The sequence below is a fragment of the Grampus griseus genome (genome assembly GCF_964374135.1).
Source record: "Grampus griseus genome assembly, chromosome: 1".
Taxonomy (NCBI): Eukaryota; Metazoa; Chordata; class Mammalia; order Artiodactyla; family Delphinidae; genus Grampus; species Grampus griseus.
The window spans coordinates 18,267,721-18,281,846 of record NC_139017.1 but is presented as its reverse complement, the minus strand read 5'-3'; the positions used below and the strand labels follow the sequence as shown (position 1 = coordinate 18,281,846).

The 14,126-nt window shown below is 41.3% G+C and overlaps 1 protein-coding gene across 3 annotated transcripts in view; it reads left to right on the top strand.

The window, feature by feature from the left end:
- The window catches only part of RAB3GAP2 (RAB3 GTPase activating non-catalytic protein subunit 2), a 90,075-nt gene that overhangs the window by 69,019 nt on the left and 6,930 nt on the right, over window positions 1-14,126 (top strand). For all 3 annotated transcript variants that reach the window (XR_014297695.1, XM_082670414.1, XM_082670413.1), the window contains exons 24-31: window positions 1,013-1,241; window positions 3,460-3,633; window positions 3,734-3,840; window positions 6,232-6,298; window positions 8,660-8,730; window positions 11,216-11,251; window positions 12,505-12,579; window positions 12,893-13,111. Coding sequence is in view for 2 of the 3 variants with exons in the window: in XM_082670414.1 (XP_082526540.1) it covers window positions 1,013-1,241; window positions 3,460-3,633; window positions 3,734-3,840; window positions 6,232-6,298; window positions 8,660-8,730; window positions 11,216-11,251; window positions 12,505-12,579; window positions 12,893-13,111 (978 nt within the window). In the remaining variant the exon portion in view is untranslated. The remainder of the gene's footprint in view (window positions 1-1,012; window positions 1,242-3,459; window positions 3,634-3,733; window positions 3,841-6,231; window positions 6,299-8,659; window positions 8,731-11,215; window positions 11,252-12,504; window positions 12,580-12,892; window positions 13,112-14,126) is intronic.

The window sequence follows — 14,126 nt, the reverse complement described above, 5'->3', positions numbered from 1 at the left end:
CATCGTCTTCAGTGTTGTGCGACATCTAGGATTTGACATGTGTGTCCAGCAGGATCTTTTCTGTCTCTCTGGGGGGTGAAGGGTGCTGTCCTTAGTTTGTTTATTCCGATGACATGCATACTTGAACTTAGTCTCCACGTGGCGTAAGGGGAAAAGCACTGGATTCGGAGGGCAGAGATCTGGTCTCCGCCGTCAGCTGGTGATCTGTGGTGAGTGCCTTTAAAAGGCGGGTCCTGGTTCAGTTTCCTCGTCCAAAAGGATCAGGGTTAGACGGCATCACTTCTCAGATTTCTTGCGGCTCTGAAGTCCTACAATTGTATTTATACTCCCCTTTTATAAACAAAGGTGGTTTTGGCATAGAGTGTTGAATGACTCAAATGGAAGTTTCCTGTTGACCTTCTGCTTTGTGGCTTTTCCCCATCTCTTGAAAACTGAAATTTATTTAAGAAGAGAAAAAGACTTAATTAACATCCCTTGTATCTCATGGTAAATCAAATAATTTTTTCTAGGGGGATGTTGCATTAAATTAGATGAGATACTTCAATAGGTCCGTAGAGGTTCACTCAACATTGTCAGTCTCAGTAGTTTATGGGCTAACTTTAATATGACTGGCTTACGATGTTTATACTAATGGAGGGAGAGAAATTTAAGACACATTTTTTATGTTGGCAAGTACATTCTGAGGAACCATCAGTATCCTGGTGCTGACAGAAAAAGCTGTGGCTCTCGTAGGGATGGCCCTGAAACCTTTGCCGTGCGTGCTAACTGAATTGGGGGCCTCACTGCTGTTCTCTTGGTAAATGCCCCGACTCTATCCTCGTTGCCCCTAAATCTCCAGGCTACTCCTGACCCTCATGTTCCATCCAGCCAAGTAGTAATATTTGTGAAACAGCATCTGTGTATCGCTTTGTGATGTATCCTGACTGCGCATCAGCTTTCAAGTTAAAAGCTCCTTCAAGTGAATGTAGATCCAGAATCTTGGCCAGAGTATCACCTGTGCATTTTCTGTTAGTTTTCCCAAACAGTTTCGGGTACTGATTCGGAGGCCCTCACTGATTCCTGGGAGGCCCTTTCCCTTGACACCGAGTACTGGAAACTTCTGCTGAAACAGCTGGAGGACTGTCTCCTTCTTCAGACTCTGCTTCATAGCAAAGTGAATGCCTCAACCTCCAAAGCATCATCGCTGCAGGCTGAGCCGCTCCCGAAGCTTTCTGTTAAAAAGCTGTTAGAAGGAGGAAAAGGTAACCTGAAGCTTATTTGAGCATCTGTATCCATATACGTTTTTTTTTTTATGGTTATGGGCTATTTTGGCATTTGCTTTTTATAGAAATGACTGAAAGAATAAGGAAAGAGAAATACACTCAGATTTTAAAAATAAATAACCCACCACATACTTCTTCTCAGTTAATCTCCTCCAAGTCTGATCCTGTCAGCTCCTTGCTCAGGAACCACTAGCTACTTCCCCTCGCCTTAGAAAATAAGCCGTGGTTCTCAAAGAGTGGTCGCACTCCTCTTTTTTTCCAGCTTCATATCTATGTGAGGCCAGATCTTCCTCATACACCTCAACCAAAACATCAGGTCACAGTGGATAGCATGTCGAAGCTGATTTGGGCAGTCCAGATCCAAGCTAGACATCCAAGAGATTTGCAAAAGTGTAGTGCTCACTGAATATCTTGTTTTGCTTTGGCAGATACAATTATTTTCATAAAATACTAGCATGTAATGGGTTTATTATTTTTATTTTAAAATGAATTAATAAAATTTTTTAAACATTTTCTCAGTTTTAATTTCTGATACCGTAATTATCAATAAATATAACCCATAAGCTAAAAGTCCTTTGGGCTTGTCAAAAATTTTTACTGGGGGGCTTCCCTGGTGGCGCAGTGGTTCAGAGTCCGCCTGCCGATGCAGGGGACGCGGGTTCGTGCCCCAGTCCGGGAAGATCCCACATGCCGCGGAGCGGCTGGGCCCGTGGGCTCCGCAACGGGAGAGGCCACAACAGTGAGAGGCCCGCATACCGCAAAAAAAAAAAAAAAAAAAAGTTTTACTGGTTTAAGGGACTAAGATTGGGACTAGGAAGTTCAGAAATTGCTGTGGGACAAAGTGTAAACTCTTAGGCCTGCTCCCCACGGACCTTCACCTTGGAATGCAGCTCATTTCCACCTCCTGCTTGCTTGTTGCTAGATTCTAATTCACACGGAACATCTGTGATTCCCCATCTCTGGGTCTGAGAGGCCGAGCTGCTCCCGCTCGTGGGCCCTAAATCTTACTCAACTGCCAAGGCCCGCCTCGAATGCTGCCTCCCTCCACGAAACCTTGATCCACTGACTGCAGGTTCTCTCTTCTTCCTCCTAACTTCCCCAGAACTTCATACCGCTTTTCCGATGCACCACTCTCTTCTGTCCCGGAGTCGCTGGCTTCCGTTGCTTCTATCTTGCAGGATCACGGGCGTCTTAAATTTTGAGTTTCTTGTGGCGTGTACCCTCTCCTTACCAGCTGCTCTGTCAGGCTTTTGATACCAGAGTGACTACATGTCTGGGTTTAGAAATACTGGTATTTATAGTTTTTATTTAGGTAACTCGTTTTTTCATTCATTAGAAGGCTTGTGAACATTTTTAATTGTAAACTCACTGCACTCCGTGCTGCCACCTGGTGAAAATGTAGGAACGCCATTTTAATATTAACCCGAGCAACAGGATCAGGGCCTTGATCCTGGAACGGGAATTATCAGATGATTTAGAAGCCAAGCATTCATTGATATTTCCACTGATAATTATGATTTCACATTCTTTTTGTCAAAAGGTTTATATTTGAATCAAAATAGAAAGAAAGACTGAGAGGAAAAGTTTTGGTTTATTACAGAAGTTTCTATTTCTTTTAGGTAATGGGACTCTTCGTCTTGAATGTTTTTTATAATTTATAACTTCCTAAACTATATTGATGAGGGAAATATGGTATCGCATCATGTTGTTAATTAACTATGGCTAAATTTTGCCCGCAAGTATTCCATATAGGCAAGTTAGTTGACTATTAACAGTAGTGTTTTGCCCTAAGAAACCTAGACACAAGTATCATGCTAATCAGTCTGTTTTCACTTGCATTTAAATGAAAGCATTTGAAACATGTATTCATGTCTCCATCTATGTCCGATAAAGTACATTTTGAATTTGTGGACTTTGAAGGTGTGTGGTATACAGACTTATATATGCATCTGCATTAGTATTTAGCTAATCTTTTACAAGAGTATAAAGATGCCCTTAGAGATCCAATATCCCACTTGCCCTCATACAGTGAGTGGTAGGCGGCGACACCTATAAATCTCATAGCTTTGGGGTCACTTTCAGGCTTAAAACAACGTGGCACTTAGATCTTCATGGAGACATTCAGATCCTGTGCTGTATGGGCTCCTTTTGGCAAATGCTGCCAATTTTCATTTCCTTTCATGTCTCCAAACTATAGGTGGCATTGCAGACAGTGTAGCCAAGTGGATATTTAAACAGGATGTCAGCCCTGAAGTATTAAAACTGGCTAATAAAGAAAGAGATGCAGAAAACTCAGATGAACCCAAAGAAGGTATCAACAGAGGTTTATCTGAGGTGTCAGAGGTGGAGATGGACTTGGGAGCCATCCCAGGTAAGACGTAAACACGGGGAAACATGAAATCTGGCATAGAGAAGGCGGGCGGAGCTTTCCTTCAGGCAGGAGCAATACATCGCTCTCCTCTGACTTTCAGACCTGCTGCATTTGGCCTACAAGCAGTTTCCGTGTAGCCTCGAGCTGGACGTGCTGCACGCCCATTGCTGCTGGGAGTACGTTGTTCAGTGGAATAAAGATCCGGAGGTACGACTCTCGTCACCACTTTAGTGTTGGTTCTGTTTTGTGCTCATGCTGTACGTACGTGGGACTGTTTCCATCAGTCACTTACAAACACTGGCGTCTTCCCCTGTGGAATGTCTCCATACCAGGAGCTGTGCCAGGCCCTTTTCATACCCCCTCTCTCAACATCCTCACCGTAAACCTGTGAAGTGTGGGTGTCATCATTATCCCCACTCTAGAGAAGAGAAAACTGGCTCGGAGGAGTCAGGTTCCTTGCCTGAGTCGGGCCAGGATTCAAGCCTAAGCGTCTCTAACGCCAGCGTGTTTTGCCCTACTCCTGGTTAAACTGTGATGAGCGTATTTTTTATTTCCTTTGGACTGTCTGTGTGAGATAGCATCTACCTATAGACAGTTCTTCGTATTGTACTGTAGTCATCATGATAAAAACCAGAGTGAGGACTCTGATGCCAGCCTGACTCTCCGCTTGGGCATCGCTCTCTGCCCCTTCCAGCAGCCGCCCTCGCTCGCAGGCATTCTCAGTCTGGAAGCGGTGCAGGGAGAGGCCCGAGGCCTGGAGGCTGGAGGCCTGGACTTGATGACTCCAGACAGGTGTCTGGGTTTGGCCCAGTCACTGAACCTGGTTTTTTGCTCGCACCCTTTTTTAATGATGGTGCCAGTCCTTCAGGGTTGACACCAGGATAAGATAAGATGTAAAAACACATGACATGTATTTCCCTTTGCTGCACAGTCATTCACATAGGCCTCCTTAGTCAGTACTCTGGTAAATTAACCTTCTCAAATCAAAATTCTTTCCTTTATTGTCCTTATATCAGGTTGTACTTTTGAAGAAGAATCTCATTGATGAACTAATCACACTAATACATTAATGAAAACAATAGTTTTCCTTCCTCTGAGAAAAATGTTGTCTTGAACATGTAATCACTTTCATATTAAAGGAAGACATTTTAAAAGTAAGTGCTTGAAACAAAGTAATCGTCTTTGATCAGTTAAACTTTGACCAAAAGATGATTTTAGGGTAGGGGGCCTCTTGATACGCCTCCCGTCGCCGTCTTCGGTTGACTGCCCTGCGGCCTGAATGGTGGACGTATTCAGGCTCCTCCTATACAGGATACTTTTCCCGCATGAGAAAAGAACGTTAGGACCAGAACAGAGACACAGTAGTTTCTAAAATCTGAATGAATTAATTCCAGATTCAGGTCTAACATTTAAAATAAGTGGTCAGTTTAAAATGTTTGTTTAGTGGTCATTTTTCTTGTTTGTTCTTTTCCTGTTAAATATTTATCTCCTTGTCCCATTCAACAGCCCCTATCCCAATTCCACCATTTTACACACACAGCTTTATTAGGCTCAAAACAGTCAAAATTACTTGTGGGGAACTTTTGACACGTATTAGCAAAGGTGATGTGTTTAATATTGTACAGACCACACATTTTTTAAAAATTAATTTATTTATGGCTGTGTCAGGTCTTCGTTGCTGTGCACGGGTTTCTCATTGTCGTGGCTTCTCTTGTTGCGGAGCACGGGCTCCAGGTGCACGGGCTTCAGTAGTTGTGGCACGAGGGCTCAGCAGTTGTGGCTTGCGGGCTCTAGAGCGCAGGCTCAGTAGTTGTGGCGCACGGGCCTAGTTGCTCCGCGGCATGTGGGATCTTCCCGGACCAGGGCCCGAACCCGTGACCCCTGCATTGGCAGGCGGACTCCCAACCACTGCGCCACCAGGGAAGTCCCCCAGGCCACAAATTTATTTAGCAAACATTCAGATAATTTCATCAGTTTTACATACCATATTTGCGTTTTCATACGTAAACTACCTTGATTAAAAATAGTTGAATTTCCAACATCCCCTCTGCTATTTCCTATTTCCCTTTACTGCTTTAATGTTTTCTCTTTGGCACTTATTACTAACAACCTATGTAATTTACTTATCATATTTATTATCTAGCGCCCTCACTAGAGCATAACCTCAGGGAGGGCAAGGATTTGGTTCTGTTCTGTTCATGACAATATCTCTGGTGCCTCCAGCAGACGGGTGCATAGTAGTTGCTCAATAAACATTTGTTGAAGAATGAATGATATTTGCAAAGAAAGTAAACCTATTGTTTTCATATCTGTGTGAAATTCAAGTATTTATTGGAGAGAATACTGCTATGATGTACAAACCACAGTAAATTTTGAATCAGATGTCCTAGGAATCAATCATTATATAGATGATGTAAATTTAAGAGCGACCATTAACATTATCTTATGCAAAATTACTTCTTCCCTAATAATTCTGTGTTCTTAGTATAACATTCTTGGGTAACTTTATGTGGAAATTTATGTAAGAAGTCTCCGTTTGTATTTGAAACACCTATTAAATAATATCTTTTTTCTCTCTTTTTGCTCCCTCTATGTAAGGAAGCACTTTTTTTTGTTAGGTCAATAGAACACTTGGAGCACATTCTTAATGCACATGTTCAGAATGGTAAGTAAACAGGTGTTAAAAACGTAACTGTTCCATTCCAAAGAGCCAAGTCTCTTAAATTCACATCCTGTTAAAATTTTCCTTGACAGTCCTGCCACCTAACACATTACTGTGTATTGCTGTATGCAAAGTACTGGCTGTTTTAACTGCTTGAAAAAAGCCTGTCCCCAAAGGGGGAGGGGGCTGGCACTAATTATCACCTTCTCTCCCCACCAATCAGTTTCCCACACTGATGACTATTCCTAGGTGTAAGTAAGGAGAATATTATGCATGAATTATTGATTCCCTCTGTAGTTCACAGGTAGATAAGAAGAATGGTCTGCTCAGGACTGTAATTCCTGATGAAAAAGTTAGATAGCCAAAGCCTAATAATACTGTACCCTACAAACTACTTTGTGCTTCTTCTTCTTCTCCATTTTTTTTTTGTATTTATCAATAACCTAAGTTTATTTCATTTGTTTACAAAATGAATTGTCTGTGTCAGTATCTGCATCAATTAAAAAAACGTTTTTATTGAAATATAGTTGATTTACAATGTTGTATTAGTTTCTGGTATACAGCAAAGTGATTCAGTTATACACATATATGTTCTTTTTCATATTCTTTTCCATTATGGTTTATTATAGGATATTGAATATAGTTCCCTGTGCTATACAGTAGGACCATGTTGTTTATCTATTTTATATATAGTATAGTTTGTATCTGCTAATCCCAAATTCCTAATTTATCCCTTCCACCTTGTGCTTCTTTTGATAAACATGAATATTCTCCATTGGCTGCTGTACCATGGGGACTGCTGATGTCTCCTTGAAAAAAATGTTACAAATTATTGTAGAAAAATTGTCACCAGATTGCTGGTTCCATTTAATAGATAGATTAGATTCCCTATGAATTAATCGAGGAGCTCAGTACTAGGCTAGTCAGATACTAAGATAGGAAGTTAATAAAATACTAAGTGGTGAGACTAGGTTTGGGTCCAGGTAAGGGGAGGTATCTATCACCTTTATGTCTCTGTGTTACATTCTAGAGAAGCTACTTATTTCCTCTCCTGTAACACCTTGTTGCAGGTGGTATGAGGTCAAATTGCAGAAATTCTAAAATGTCTCATTTTACATGATAAGAACTTAAAATTTATTTTATATATTCATATCTTAGCTCTTACTTTCTTCCAAAGAAGAAAACAAACAATTTAAAGTGGCTCATTTGGAAAATATTGTCTCTAGAATATTCTATCCTTACTGAAAAAATGGTGTTTCTTCAAGTTAGAACTTTACCCAGTTTGTTAGGGGAGGGATAAATTAGGAGTTGGGGATTAACATATACACACTACTACATATAAAATAGATAACCAACAAGGACCTACTATATAGCACAGGGAACTATACTCAATATTTTGTATTAACCTATAAGGAAAAAGAATCTGAAAAGGAATATATACATCTGAATCACTTTGCTGTACACCTGAAACTAACACAACATTGTAAATCAACTATACTTCAATTAAAAAAAAAAACTTTACCCAATTTGCACATTGAGTAAGCTTCCTGGCTTTCTCTGCAGGACCTCACTCCTAGATACAGAACCAGCTGTGTGGGTAATAATACAGCATGTGAAATGTCATGTTTACACTGCCTGTCAGCTGTTACAGAAATTTAATATCAGTGCCACAGTTTATTGTATATGGACATGTAAAGCCCAGATTTTTTGTTTGGTTGAGTTTTTTAAAAATAGTTTTTTTGTATTTTGTTTTGCTTTTTAATACTTTTTTTGTATATCACTTTATTTAGTGGTCACATATTAGAAAACTCCATTGAGGTTGTTTCCAGTGTTTGGCTGTTACGCATAAAGCTGTCCTTGCCTCTCTTCTACACATTTTTGTGACTGTTTCTGCAGTGGAATTGCTGGGTCACACGGTAGACGTACTTAGCTTAGGGAGATACTGCCAAGTAGTTTTCCAAGTGGTTTTACCAATTTATTATCCCCCCAGCAGTGTATGAGCATTCTCATTGTTTCCACATCCTCGTCAACACTTGGTGTTGTCATATAAAACAATTTTAGCCTTTCTGTTGGTTGTGTAAAGCTATCTCTGTGTAGTTTTAATCTCTGTTTCTCTCATGACTAATGACATAGTCTTTTCTTATGCTTATTGGCCATTTGGATATCCTCTCACGCGGCCCAGTTCTGATTTTTATTAAAGATAAAGGTTTTTATTAATTTTATTACATAAGATATAAGAAATAATATCTAAATAAATAGCCCAGATAGTTTTATAAGCTTAAGGAAGACAGCAATTTGTTATATATGATGAAAGAGAAAATATAGAAGCATTCTGGTCACTGCTTTACTTTACTTGTTGTCCAGGCATCGCACTGATGATGTGGAACACATTTTTAGTTAAAAGGTTTTCTGCTGCTACGTACTTGATGGATAAGGTAAGGTAATTGTAAATTTCCTGTACCGACTTCTTGTTTATTTGGCTCCCTTAATAATTGACTGATATAAGAAAGATTATTTACATTAAGCCTTGTTAGACTGTTTTTTATTTGACATTACATTTTATTTGTGCTCAGCTGTGCTGGCCTTTTGATGATGATGACTTGAAGAGCCCAAATCCTTGAAAGAGAGTAATGTCCTGTAAAAGCCTCTTAACCCAAGTGATTAAGACCAGAGGTCGATTCAAGCAAGGATTTGCACTTTATTTTAAATTGAAGCATACAAATGCACAATTCCTCGCCAATCTTTGGATGTAGGGCCAAGATATTTTCTCTGAATAGGGTCGATTGCAATTTTACTTAGGTTTTCCTACATTAACCTCACCCATAAAGCATTGCCTGTGATTTCTAGATCCTGTTTCTTTAAAGCTATGATGCAATCTGAGTGCAAAATCTTTAGATTTTTATAATTTATCCCCTAGTTTTGTAGTTGTTTCCTCTGTATCTAATCCAGTAGACCTAGGAGTTAGCTACTCTCCTCCATAAATCTTTTTAAAGGGGTCAACACAGTATTCACATAAAGAACTCCCTTTTTTCCTCGTTCATATTTCATCAGTGACTTAATTACAGTATGTACAACCAGCATAAGTAGATTTGGCAACAAACCTAACAGGTAAGCCTATAACTCAACCGATGGGAGAAGCTGCTGGTGTACTGGAGGGGAGCCTTTGGGCCTCAAGCAGTGTGGCCAGGGCCCTTGTCAGTGTGCTTTACGGGCCAGCTGAGAATGTCAGTTACTCTGGCAGCAGTTAAGTGGATGTCAGGAGAACTACCACTATAATGACAACATGTTCTTTGAAATGTACAATGACAGACATTCCTAAACGGAAAACAGCACTCCAGCTCAGACCCCCTATAGGCCATGCTCCTCTAGAAAGTGCTTTGAAATCATTGGTAACCTTTTTGTGTAGTTAAATCTAAGTTGTTTCCTGTGCGCTCATCTTTCTTGCCCACTTACCTGCTTCTTTCTTGAAACACACTCCTTTTGGCCTTTATGGTATTGTTCTATTTCACCTCTGACCACCGTCTTGAGAGACTAATAATACAAAGCCTTTTCTATGTTTGTGTTACCATGTACAGATGTTCAGCATTCTATACCCACTGTCCCATCTGACCCTCAAAACTCGGGGTTTAAGCAGTCCTGAACAACGAAGCAGAGAGTTTAGGATCATTCATTCAACAAATATTTATTATAAGTGTCTCTTATGTGCCGAGGACTGTGCTAGGTTTCGTTGTTTGCAGAGATAAAAGTCACAGCCCCTGCCCTCAAAGAACCCACAATCAGAAAGATGGTAAACAGATAACAGGGTGCTCTTGGAACTCAGAAGAGGAAGTAAATGACAAGGGAAGGCTTCTGGGCTGAATTTTGGAAGATGAGTATATATGAATCCGTAAAAAGTGGGTGAGGAGCAAATGTTTCCAGCAAAAAGTCCTGGAGATGGGAGACAGCATGTTGGATTCAGAGAGCTGCAAGTAGCTTTGATTGGTTGAAGTACAGGCTATAGAAAGGAGCAGGAAGCCAACCGTGGAGAACTTCTGTTCTGTGTGGGCTCTGGACCTGGGGTTTTCTGACATGTGTAAACTACTTAGCATCGCGCCTGGCACAGCTGGTGAGGGCGCAGTAAATGGTAGCTGTCATTTTTGTCTTGAAGACATTGGGGCAGTTTTAAGCAGAGGAATGATATGTTCAGATTTGCATCTTTAAAAAACGATTCTGGCAACAGAGTGAAGTATGTTGAAATTGGGGTTGAAGGCCATTGCAGTAATCGCAGTGAGAGGTAATGAGGCGAAGAGTCTGTTGTCCTGTTCATTTTCACTGTTTCCTGTGAATTGTCTTATCAAGTAATGTTCCTGAAGGGCAGAACCTTTATCTCCCACTTATTACCCTGTATAAAGTATACAGTTGAATCTCACTAATTACTTACTGAATAAGGACACCAGCTGATTTTCTGAGCCAGGAATATAACTTCTGTCTGCTTTAGACGTTTCTTCCTTCTTTCTGACCATTTAAAGGTTCGTATTGTGTGTGTCTTCATCAACTAGCAGAATTCTTAGCTGCTGCTTATTCGTAGCCTTGAGTTTGGTTCTAGGTTTTAAGGTAGTGCAGTAATCTGATTATGCAAAGTGGGAACCAGATTTTTGGAGTTTTTCTTATTTAATAGTTCAAAAATAAGTATTTTTGAAAGGGGTTATTTGTGAGCCCAGTGTATTTTTCGTAATATATTTTTAAGTTCCACCACAAAATTAGTTGCGTTATGTTATAAATCAGTAGAACCAATGTTTAATTGATGAAATTAGTACTGCCTTTATTCATAGCTGCGTTTACATTTTTTAAATTTGGTTACTTTCTACTTCCTGTACCATGGTAATGCCTTTTGATTTAAATTATTAATTAAATGCAGCATCTTATGTCCTCTTGTCTCAGGTTGGAAAAGCACCAAAGGATAGGTTATGCCGAAGGGTAAGTGAATCTCCCTTAACTAGACGTGTAGTTGTTAATTTTGCACTTTATGTAGTACCTTATTAACTGAGGCGATGAACTCTGCCTTTAACCATTTTGATGACGCATCGGGAGATAAGAAAAATGCAAAGAGAATAGTATATTAATAAGGAAACTGGTCATGAACTATGGCCAATTTTAATTTACCTTTCCAGATTATCAGATAGTATGTTGAAACTAAGTTTGCCAAGATGTCTTCAACTTTGGACTGTGGACAGGAGGATAACATGCGGCCACTGCTGCGTATTTTTGCTGTCCTTCCAATTAGAAATTTATAATGGAAGTGGATTCATATGAGTAGTGAGTTTGATCTACCTTTATCTAATAGCTATTGTACAAATAGTCTTCAGTAATGTTCCAGTCCATGGATACTGGGGCTTATTTTTGAGGTCAGTGATTCACAGTGCTAGCGTTTGCTCAAAACTTTGAAATATTCTTATTACAAATATCTTAATAAATACTTGGACACAAGAACCCAGCCATTATAGGCCCTTAGGTCCTGAAACATCTCCATTGTTGAAGAAATCATCTGTATGCTCTTGAGAGTGGCTGTATGACTACCGTTCATATATGTGTGTACATACACACACACACACGTGCTGTATTCCTTAAGGACGAATTACTTAGGGATGTAAGGGATTTGTTGGCTCTTGGTTTAAAAAAAGACTGCATGTGAGCACAGTGGCCCCTTGGACAGGCCCCTTCAGGAAGGATCCGTTGCCCACAGCATCAGTCTGGTGTTTAGTTCACTGGCTTGGGGATCCTAGTTTTGTTCAGAGGGTTCAATTCAGTCCCTCAGAGATGCTCTGGAACCACACCAAGCTGTTTTCTTGGAACTTTTAAGATTCACACACGAGAGGAATCTTACCGCACACCGTGATGGTTTGGCTAGCAAATGCCTCAGCGAGCCAGATGGGAGCGGGATTGCCACCCCGCTATCTGTGGTTCACCGATGACACTGCGTCTTTCCAATACAGAGAGACATTTTTTAAAAGTTGAGGGTAAAACCATCTTTTTAAAAGCCTAATTTTAAAATTAGTTGAATCTAAAGAAAGGAATTAAAGTCAAGTGCCTTGACTTTCAGTTCTTACCTGTCTATTCAGTGCAGAAAGTCAGTCGAATAGGTGCGTTTTTTGTGTGTGTTCTGTTTATTTTTCTGATTAAAAACTAGCAGTTTTGCTGCCGGAGCTAATTATGTCCCTTCTTAAAAACAGGATGTGGGGATGAGCGACACAGCAATGACTTCTTTCCTTGGGTGTTGCTGGGATCTTCTTCAGACTTTAATGGAGGTAAAAGAGCTGTATTTTCATTCTGAACTGTCTCTAAAGTGTCAAATATTTTGAAAGTCATTGGACTTAAGAACTATTAAAGGAGATTATTGATTCACATCTAAGTTTTGACTTAAGCCTAAAAAATAGTGATGTTTCTTATTAGAATTAGATTTTATGGTTTTTTTTTTTTTTTTTTTTTTTACTATTATAACTTGAGGGGTGGGGAGAAATATGGGTTTGTACTTTGCTGCTGGTAGTAAGCTCATTAAGATGTTTGCAAACTATTATTTCTCCAATTCTGAACACAGTTCTCCCTTCTCAAAACACCCAGGCAGACGTCAGCCGGGATGAAATGCAAGTGCCCGTCTTGGACACGGAGGATGCCTGGCTGGCCGTGGAAGGACCGGTCTCCATAGTGGAGCTGGCGCTGGAGCAGAGGCACATCCACTACCCGCTGGTGGAGCACCATTCCGTCCTGTGCTCCCTCCTGTACGCTGTCATGAGGTTCTCTCTGAAGGCCGTGAAGCCACTCTCTCTCTTTGATAGTAAGGTAATCCTCGGAGGACTTGAGAGCCTCTCGGAGCTGAGGGTCTAGCAGGACTGTCTTATCGAAGTCATTCAGCCCTTTGTGTGTGTCTTGTATAGGATTATTCGTCACAGGGGTCTCTGTCCCCTATTCCTTGCCAGGCTTCCTTGTTCTGGTCTACCTTAAATATTGGTGTCCCAGGGTTCTGCCCTCTCAGCCATCTGCCCTTCTCATTCTGCACATGCTTCTTGGATACACTCCTTTTCTCCCTCTTGTGTGTCTTGTGCGTCTCCAGGCCTGACCTGTCCCCAGAGTTTGGGGCATGTATTTCTACTGAACGCCTCTCTTGGCATGTGCTGTGGACTGCAGATACCTCCTTCCTAAAATCTCTCTCGACCCTCACCTGCACCTACCCTTACCTACACTTGCTGTTCCCCCCCAGTTCGCTGGCTTGGTCAGTTGATGAGTGATGTCGCTGTCTGTGCCCTGGCGTAAACTAGCGACCTTGGAGACAGCTAGCTCAGTTCCCTTCTTCAAGTCCCACAGTCACTGTAAGTTCATTCTTATCAGTTCTTCCTTAAATCCTTTCTGTCCGTCCCTCTCCATCACTGTAGCCTGAGCTCAGGCCTCATCGTCTCCCCTAGGGTGGTACAGCAGCCTCCAGTTTCCCTCCACCCAGTCCCATGCTGCCAGAGCTTTCTTCCCAAAACACAGATTCAGTTGTATTAGTTTCATGCCAGTACGTAAAACACAGCCTCAACTGGCTTCTCCACCCCAGCTTGTGTCAGTAAACGATGATCCCGCTCTTGCGCAGCCACGGCACCCCCGGACACCTGCAGGCTTCCCGTCGGGCTCCTGGTGCCGGGAGCTCCCCCAGGAAGACTGCGTCCTGGAAGAAGGGGGAACAGGGCGCTGCTGAGAGCTCAGTTCCTTCTCCCAAAGGCACCGTCCATTTGGGCAGCAGCGAGTGAGAGCGGGAGACCTGGCATAGTATTAATATTTCCTGCCACGGGGAAACATGGAGCCCGAGGAAGGCTTC